The sequence below is a fragment of the Rhamphochromis sp. 'chilingali' genome (assembly GCF_963969265.1).
Source record: "Rhamphochromis sp. 'chilingali' genome assembly, chromosome: 3".
NCBI lineage: Eukaryota > Metazoa > Chordata > Actinopteri > Cichliformes > Cichlidae > Rhamphochromis > Rhamphochromis sp. 'chilingali'.
Window position 1 is genome coordinate 28,515,551 of NC_137931.1, and position 9,951 is coordinate 28,525,501.

The window sequence follows — 9,951 nt, forward strand, 5'->3', positions numbered from 1 at the left end:
TTCACTGCTTCACTGTTTCACTGCTTTGCTCTAATAACCATGTAGAATATTTCACAAAAAGTTTTAATTATTCCTTAGAACCAGTTTAAAAACATTAAACTCTGACCAGTTTGAAATAATGTATATTTTCTTGGATGAACTCCATCTGCAGATGAAAATGGTCAGATAATACACTAAGGTCACTGAAAAAGTTTGTTTGTGGATGTATGTTTAAAGATTGTGTTTTACAAAAGTATTGAATAATTAAGCTATTTGTTGTCTGCAGGGTTGACTATTGATTTTTTTAAACTTTGGCCATTTCCCCAGAATTCAAACTTTTTTATGCTACTGCACAGTTTTTGAAGTTTTTGGGAACATTAGCATGATGTTTTTTTGTTTTGTTTTTTTAAAAAAAAAGCTGTGTGTAGTTTAAATAGTGTTTCCAGAGTTATAATCTAAAGAAAATAGTCTGTTATCTGCTGAAAATGATAAAAATTGACAGAAAATAACCTGTCAAGATTATTATCAAGAGCTACAAATTGATTCGAATCCTTTTTCTGAAACTGGCCTTTTAAGTTTATAGAGAAATATCTAAAAATATACATATAAGGCATCAATGTTATTGGGAGTGTTGTTACTCTTTTAGTTAAAGTAATGCTTCTAAAATGTAACTTAGTTAATGAGAGCTGGTGTAGCGTGTTATTGCTGGCTCAGACCTGCCTACACTTGTTGAGCTTTACTCTGTACATTGATATAGTAGTAGTTATAATAGTTGCTATATGGGCTCTCTCTCAAACTCAATACCATTATTTTATTTGTAGTGTTTGGTTTACTTTCTGATGATTTGGAGTAGTTTCCAACCCAACTAGGAAAGAAAATAGTAATTTTGCTCCAACAATTACTTTAATAGGCTTAACAAGTTGTTGGCGCAAACTGGCTGCAATATTTATTTGGAATAGGAACTAACGTACCAATGAAAGAAAAATATTAGAAAACTTTTTTTTTCATTTGTTTTTTAGGAGAATAAGCATACATATTTTTTTTTGTACCAGCAAAAGTGTTTTTAAGTGTATAGAAGTTATTCTAGTAATACCTTCAGCAGAGGTTAAACTCTCTGCAGTGACTTTCAAGCATCAGAAAATTCAATAGAATTTGAAGTCTTTCATAAGCAGCTAAAAAAAGAGGGTGATATGGGTTATGAGAACTTTCACTTTAGATTCAGTTGTATTATGAGTTAGGCCACCCTCAGAACCCATCTGACAATTGAAACCCGGTCAGATCACAGTTTACAAAAGTTTATAGTGAATTATACAGTTAATGATTTACATTGTGCATGGTGTCATGGTGGGCATGGTCTTCCTGTCCAGTATGCATGAGCTGGTTTTGGTGTCATCAGTTTTCTAGTTTTGATGTTTTGTCTTTTGTATTTTAACACCCAGAAACCACTGATCTATGACTTTTTGACAGAAACTTAAAAATACAAAACCGAAAAATGGCCAAGGCATCTCAGGGCTTTATTTCAGTATTGAATACAAACTCCAGTTTTAATCGCAGTGCCTCTCCTGCTGCAGTGAACAACTCATTGCTGGAGGAAAAGAAGTCTGAACTCCCTGAAGTGTTTGGTCGTTCGGGTCCCACGACAGAAGAGTGGGTTTATGGTTGGTAACGGCATGAATTTCATTTGTCTGCACCCAAAACTTGCCCATGCCGTGTGCTGACTGCCGCTCCAGTTGCTCTACATCGTTAAGACTGCATGGTTTGGTGGTGTTACATGTCCAGAAACAAATCTTTAGAAGGACCATGAAGGAAAATACTGGCCGTCAGCTTGAAAGTTTTGGCCAAAGGCTTTGGAAAGTATGCGCTCCCCTGATCGTTAGCTTACTTTTACAGAACCTCACTTTGCAGAGCTTTGCGCTTTTTCTCACCACAGAAATTAAAGGAGGAGACTGTTTCTAATTAGCCTGTGATGAACCTGGCATCTCGACTGGACCTTTGGTATTATTTTAAAAAAGTTCTGTCCAGGGTCCAAATGCTTCAGCTTGTGCTTCTTGCCTGATTGCGAGTGCGATGAGCTTCAGACATCTTGCTGCAGAGATGCCGTGTTTAGAAAACCCTCACGCGAACCAGGACAGCATGGCGTGCATTGGACAGTTTTCATCAGAATGTGGAAACCTCTGTTTGATTTTTATTTTAGAATTATTTGTGTGAAAAAAATCATACCAATATGTATTTATTCTAGTTCTGTATTGTAATCACGAGGCATTTCTGAACATAGGCTATAATTATAGCACAGTTTCCACTCTGACCTTCCAATATAATGATCCTTTGAGAACACTGTACCTCTTGTGGTTTCTTGACAAGCCTCCTAATTTATGTCCAAGAATAATACAAGGTTTATCCAAGTAAGCAAAATATCTCTATGAAGCTTAAACAATTTTAGCCAAACTTCATGTCAAACAACAGCAAACATTCATACAGGCAGCCCATCATACATATTTACATGCAACTGATTGAAAGGAATGCATCTGTGTTGTTTCATGTTACGAGCTAACATGTTTCAGGACTCCATCATCTTTCATGTTCCTGGCTTTGCATTTATTCTATTTAGTTTTGGAACCGAGTCAATTCCTTGATTGTGAAGAATTTGGCTTCTGCTTAAATAAGAGGAAAGGGGGCAGGGGTGGGGTGTAATTGGCTGCAGGTTCTGGACTTTAGTCAGAAAAACACAAAAGATCTTGTGGGATTACAAGGAATTGTTCATGTTTTAAGGTTCATTTGGCATTTGGAAATGGGTAGGGAGTTCTACCTTAGCTGAAAAAATATATATTTCAAGAGATTAGACAGCACCTGGCTAGAAAATAGATCCAAATTGGCTGTTAAAGCTTTATTTTTGCCTTATGTAAAGCAATACTGTCCACAGACTACAGAACAGGCCTGAATCTGATCTAAAACAGAGACATTCCCATCATGTAATACTTTAGAAAATTATTGCAGCACTTTATATGAATAGTAGTAAAATAAATTTGAAATGACTGTACATGAAAGAGACCCTTTAATACAAAAAGTCACAAGTGCAGAGATGGTTTAGATCAGGACAGTAAAATAAAGGCTGATAAGGTGGTTGTAACAAGATAATGTTTTTGTTTCTTTCAGGATCTCCTGCTCGTCCAGCAATACAGATCAACAAGAAGCCAAATTTGGTTGGAAAACCTGGAGAAACGGGTAGGAACTCAATAAGAAAAACAATGAACTTTGTCTACACCCTTGTTTAACTGCGACATTTATAGTTTTCTGAAGGTTGAACTGTTTTTGTTTACATATTTTCCATCAGACAAAGTTAACAACTTCAAACAGAATGATAAACTGCCTGTCCTGAAACCCAAAGTACCAGCAGTGACCGCCAAGCCGATCAAACAAGAACGGAAACAGACCACAACTGCAACACCAACTACTACTGGTACAAAGATTTCCACTTGGCAATCAAGTAGTAGTCATCAGCCCAGTTTCGTCCAGTTTACCACATGCAAACTGCAATTTAAGACAATTTTCTCCTGCTTATTTTGAAATGTTTTGCTAGTTTAACCAAATGCATGTGACCAATGATTGAACATGAAGTCTATTTACAATATGCTGCCAAATGGGGCCTTGCTGGGCACTTTAAAAGTTTTCATGTCAGTCACTGCTTTCTTTGAATAAAGCTTTTGGAAAATATAATATTTTTTAACTATATACTCACTCCCAAAAGAAACCCACAAAAACAAAACAAAGAAAAAAATATTTTCATGGACATGCACAATATGCACAAAATATCACAAACCAGCTTACAAGAAGTAGACATACCTTCTTGTAATATTTTGCTTTGTTTACAAAAAATGTTGCACATAGAAGGAAGGTCATTTTGTTCCAGAAGGTTTATTCTTGAAATTAGACAATTTGTGTTGTGTTTCTTCTTTCAGCACCTCGACAGGAGTCATGGGAGGAGTCAGATCTTTTTAAATCACAGCCATCCTCTGAGATTGACGCCATGGGCAAAAAACGTTACGTAGGTAAGCTGAAATGGTCACTTTAGCAGGACATTGGGTTTTACCATATAGCGATACAGACATCAAAACAAGCATTTTTTGTTCCAGCTCCAATTACATATACAAAGTGAACCTCAAACCCCAGTGATACTTATGCTTTACATTCATGTTCTCTTTCTACAGCACCTCATGTCATCTACAAAACTGGAAAGAAACCAGATGAGCCTTGCTCTATTACCTCTTCCCTCAACTACTTTCCCGAAGATGAACCCAGTGAGACAAATGTGACATCACCACCAAAGACTCCACCCTCCAACCTCACTGTGGTGACAGTGGAGGGATGCCCATCTTTCATCATCTTGGACTGGGAGAAGACTGACAATGAAACCACTGGTACTTATTAGCTGAATTTTTATTGCAGCAGCCCAACAAAAAACTGAATGAAATTGAAACTCTTTGGTGACTAACCTATAACACTCCTATGGTGGTTTTAGCTGTGTTCTATCACGATTCTGTTGGTCATGTCCTAATTCTGTCATCCTCTTCTCAGAGTACGAAGTCATCTCCACTGCTAAAGGCCCAGATGGAGAACAGGTTTCCATCCTGACTACAAACCAGACTCACACTGCCGTAGAGAACCTCAAACCTGAGAGCAGGTAAGTTCTACCTAAATTAGTTTTCTTTCTTCAACTTTACTTTTCATGAAGTTGAAGTCAAAGTCAATTTCTAAATTGTAGAATTTGAGATTGGAAATCGACCAGCCTTGTGTACCATGTGCAAATTTTCACAGCCTAGCATCAAGGGTTATCTACAGATTTATTTACCATGATTTCATGTTATGAGATTGATTTGCTGTGTAGCCAAGAGAACCAGTCAATTTGTCGGCTACACAGAAGAAAGAGAAGACATGAAAAATGTGAAAACACTCCAAACCAAACCAGGTCATTACAATAAAGCAGGTTTATACATATTAATCTCTGGATGTTAAGTGTTTCTGCAACTCAGATCTGACTGAACATCTGCTGGTTGGCGTTGCAGCCATTTCATTCAGCTGTTCAAACAGCCCAAGTTAGTTGAGCCCAGTAAAATAAGCAGAGCATCTGTTACGCTTGCTGACGCTTTAACGAGCCGCGATGTGGGAAAGCTATTTGGTGTGAAGGAAGGTGGTTAGAAATTAAGTCTGGCCAATTGCAAGTCTGGACTCAAGTAAAACCATATAAAAATAAAGAGCTGTGAGCAGAGGTCATGGTTTTCACTGTCATGCACGGGTTGCATGATGTTTGTGACTGTCCAAGCTTATAAAACCTGTTTTAACAGTCAGTTGTGTAACTTTGATACAGTATAAAAGAACAGAAAACAATAGTTGTTGTATTGTTTTTTTAGTGACCTAGAGGAAATGGTTAAGGAGAAATCCTTTGTTACAGTAAAATCACCATTATTAACAAGTAGCTTCAAAGTAATTTGTTAATAATTCCTTAAAAGTGTATAATCAATAAAAAATAAAGGTAGTCTATCCAGAGAAATGTAGTATTAGAATATATTGGTACTTTAACTGGGCTGAGCTGATGTCTTTATTTTATTTCCTACTTTACTTTGATAAATTATAGTTCTTAAAAAGATTTTGCAATATAGTTCATACCTAAGTAAGTTCTGCATTTTCTTGTACTTTGTGGCATCTGAGTTTGCTGTGTCATCTTTGAAAAGTTATGACTCTATTCCTGATTATGTATTATTGTAATGCTATATTTCCCCCCATTTTTTAGTTACGAGTTCAAGGTGAAGCCAAGGAATGAGCTGGGCTCAGGTCCTCCCAGTGAGCCAGTTACCTTCAACACAGAGTCAGGTACATTCCTGCTCAACTGCCTGTCTTTAGAGAATGCACAAGCCAAAGCAGTTGCAGTCAAACTGAAACTCCAGGACCTCTCTGTGACTTCAAATGTTTTAAACAACAAGTAGAAATGCTCCAAACTTTCCGCTCATCAGTTAAGACTAATGTTCACCCTCAGCGGCAGCTACTGTTTCTGCCCATTTCAAATTCACTTAGCAGGAATTGCAACTCATTGCAGATGTATAATTAATTATCGCTATTGCATAAAGGTAATTTCCTGCTAGAAATTTATCATAATGTGAGACTTGAGACTTCACTCCTGATTGCCTACAAAATACAATTAATCAGTTATGCAGTCATCCATAACTGGACTTTACTGATAGAATTACTAACAAGTCATTGATTTAGTTGTTTTTTAAATGCTGACATCCAGGATATTGATTTTTTCAAACATTGCACGAGTGAATTGATATCCTATATTTCAAACACAGAGAAATAATTAAATGTTCTGCTTCACTGATCTAGATGATGATGAAAGTTGCTGCTCACGTTATAAGAAGGCACTCCTGCATCAATGTGCAGTATCAGTTATGCTTTCTTTATATAAGCTGTTAAGACCCTGTTGTTATTCTTTCCTTAGCGGACCCCAGAGTGAGTGAGAACGTTTCAGGTAAATTAACATCCACCTTATGTCCACATGGTTATAAGAAAAGCCTTTGTTTAAAGGTAGAAAGTTATATTTATTTTTCTGTACAGGAAAAGATGCTATCTGGACTCAGTTCCCCTTCAAGACAGACTCATACTCTGACTGCCATGGCAAACAGTATGTGAAGAGGACCTGGTACCGCAAGTTTGTTGGTGTACAGCTTTGCAACTCACTTAGGTACAAGATCTACCTGAGTGAAACACTCAACGGTAAGTACAAATGCTGAATTTATTGCCCACTTTAACAGGGAAACTGATCCCAGATCTGATCTGTTTCTCTATATTTCCCCTTATAGGTAAATTCTACAATATTGGAGATCAGACTGGCTTTAGTGAGGATCACTGTCAGTTCGTTGACTCATTCCTGGATGGGCGAACGGGCAGACAGCTCAGAGCTGATCAGCTCCCATCCAGACAAGGTATAAGCTTTATTTCAGTTTTCCTGAATTTTTCCTGAGCTCCTTAGTGAGCATGCATTTTTTGGACATTAAGATCCAGTATACTGCATGATTTGTCTTAAAAAAAATGGAAATTAGTTATACCTGTACTTACATCTCATTTCAATTCAATTCAATTTTATTTATACAGCACCAAATCACAACAACAGTCACCTCAAGGCCCTTTTTATTGTAAGCTAGACCCTACAATAATACATACAGAGAAAAACCCAACAACAATTATAGCACTTTGGCAACATTGGGAAAGAAAAACTCCCTTTTAACTGGAAAAAACCTCCAGAAAAACCAGGCTCAGGGAGGGGCGGCCATCTGCTGTGACCGGTTGGGGTGAGACATAACAGACAAATGTAAAACATTATATTTAAATCCAGTGTGACACCCACTTCATTGTCATTGTCTTTGATGCCCATCTAGAATAAGAGTTCAGAAACCAGAGAGGACATTTTAGAATCTTTTAGTTTTTCCATTTCCTTTAGAATCACAATCATTTATTTAGTATTAGATGTCTGTACATTTTTATTACAATAAATAGGAAATTCTGCTGCTCTTAATCGGGTGCTTTGATACAAATTAGATTGAATGTATCAGATTTAAAATATGTTCCTCATCACGTATTGTTCTTTTTTGTCCAGGTTTCTTCAGAGCATTGCGTCAAGAACCTGTCCACTTTGGAGAAATAGGAGGACATTCTCATGTCAACTACGTCTCATGGTATGAGTGTGGAACACCCATTCCTGGCAAATGGTAGACGAACAGTCATCCTCACAGAGGCCTATGATGGGATTTGTTGCCAAAGCTTGGATGGCTAAGCCGTGCCTCTGAATTCTCTCAACCATGTTACTCAGTGCTGTAAAAATGTACAGGATATACTTGTCAGGGACTTTGTAAGGAGAGAGCATTCATCATAAATGATATAGCAACCATGCCTCATTTTTAATATTTATCTAGCAGCAAGGCTAAAGTGATGTTAGAACATGAAGATTCATAGAGGTATCGTTTCTCTGACTCATGCTAGATATATTTTATTTTGTGTTGAAATAATGGGAAGCTGGCTCCCTGGATTACTATTTTCATAACTTGTGAGATGTTATTTATCAAAAAGTCTTTGATTGCATTGCTTCACGAGGGCCACAGATGGGAATTCACAGGAGGTTTTTTTTTTTTTTTTTTTTTTTTTTTTTAGAAATGCCATAAAAAGTAATTCAAGTGAGAGGTTTTAAAAGATACCATCCTGCTTCACATTCATCCATCGGCAACTGGCAGTCACCCATATCACCAGTCTTTAACCAATGCTTCACTAGTTAGTGTAGCGAATATAGACAGCATCATGAGTGATACATTTACTGGATATCAGCAATAAGAAACCTATTTTAAACATTAAAAGTAAATAATGTATTTGATAATATAAATACCAAATAATGTACTTTCTGCTCTGAAAGGTGCCCCAAAAATACAGTACGGTGATATTTTTCGGGAACTAAGTTAGCATTGTAGGTAACTAATCCAGCTTTGTGAATCTAATGTTCTGTAATTAATTTTCATTATTAATTAATTAATCTGCCAGTTATTTTTGATTAGCCAAATTAGTCATCAAAAATAAAAAAGTAAAAAATAGCCCATCCAATTTCTGAAACACATATTTAGCTTACTGTCATGTAATTCTTATATTTAAGAAGCAGCAAATGTTTTACTTGAAAATAGACAAACAATTAATTGATCATCCATTAACTGATCTATTAATGGAGAAAGAGCTGCGGCTTTTTATCATTGTCCTTTAAAGAAAATATCAAGCTGGCCTGAGTTTTGGTGCTTTAAACTACATTTTTAGGTGAAATGCCTAAAATTCATGCTTTACATGTCAATACGTTGGATGTGTTGACTGAACGCTGAGCTTCGGTGAGAGGCTTCTACACTTGCATTTTGCACAGCAGAAATGTATTTATATGTATATGGAGAGAATGTTTTTTTTTTTTTTCAGTACATTTTTGCAGATGCATTTCTCTCACCATGACCAAAAAAACAAAAGGAAAAAGAAAACCAAATGGTACTATAATATGCTCTTCTTTGTCCTTCCTCGTGCTAGAGCATGGTGGGAAACTAATATTGCTGCCTGATTGCAAGTCAAAAGCAGAATTATTTACATTTTAATAACCAAATTACATTTAAAGATTTTATTTCTAGTTAGGTAGGGTTAAAATATTCAAATGGGAAATTAACTTGTTAACTGGTCTTATAGATGGAAACTAATTGCCATCTGATGCCTGGTTAATCACATAAAACATTTCCCTAAATACAGTCTCTTTCTGTATTTTACCAAATTAACTCATTGGAGCCATAGTTGCCCCAGTGGTTTTTCAAGCTCAACAACAGACCCAGTCATGCAGGCCTAGCAACCCATCACATGGCAACCACCAGTTACTAGGGAAAAATATTGGAGATTGGTTGCTGGATGTCACTGGCTGAACCTGGTAACAAAGTAGGTGCTGCTCCAAAAGCCTACAGGACCTATAGATTAGCATGGAAGATACCAACATGCTTGCAAACACTCTTAAAATATTTTCCCTAGCAAGCAGTCTATAGGTCTGTGAGACCTGTGAGCCTAAAGTAGGGGCAGCGATAGCTAGATCAGGAATGCTATGAGTATCTGTTTCCTTGAGTAGCTAGACAACCAGCCTGTATGCAGTCTTCAAAGGAAACCTCAGACACCAGTTTTATTTACTTACACTATTTGTCACAATCAGATAGCTGCAGGAACAATGAGCCATCTGGCTCAGAACTCAGACATTTCAGTCTTTAAAGGGTTTGTATATATCTTCTTATGGAAATTATGCATGAAAATAAATCCTGTTGTATTGTTTGTGATATTTTTAGCAACACATAAGAAAGGCATTAATAACTAAAATTGAAAGATACCATTTTTAACAATTTTTAACGAATGTAAAGTTTCATCAAAACAAAT

The 9,951-nt window shown here is 36.5% G+C and overlaps 1 protein-coding gene across 3 annotated transcripts in view; it reads left to right on the top strand.

Moving 5' to 3' along the window:
* Positions 1–9,310, top strand: part of abi3bpb (ABI family, member 3 (NESH) binding protein b) — a 34,252-nt gene extending 24,942 nt beyond the window's left edge. For 2 of the 3 annotated variants that reach the window (XM_080878808.1, XM_080878809.1), the window contains 10 exons: positions 3,133–3,201; positions 3,311–3,436; positions 3,936–4,025; positions 4,185–4,394; positions 4,552–4,657; positions 5,765–5,844; positions 6,470–6,499; positions 6,586–6,744; positions 6,831–6,953; positions 7,625–9,310. In XM_080878808.1, coding sequence (XP_080734934.1) covers positions 3,133–3,201; positions 3,311–3,436; positions 3,936–4,025; positions 4,185–4,394; positions 4,552–4,657; positions 5,765–5,844; positions 6,470–6,499; positions 6,586–6,744; positions 6,831–6,953; positions 7,625–7,740 — 1,109 coding nt within the window. In that variant the 3' untranslated portion in view covers positions 7,741–9,310. Of the gene's footprint in view, positions 1–1,550; positions 1,638–3,132; positions 3,202–3,310; positions 3,437–3,935; positions 4,026–4,184; positions 4,395–4,551; positions 4,658–5,764; positions 5,845–6,469; positions 6,500–6,585; positions 6,745–6,830; positions 6,954–7,624 lie in introns of all 3 variants that reach the window. The other variant, XM_080878810.1, reaches the window with a different exon arrangement.
* Positions 9,311–9,951: the final 641 nt, after the last annotated feature.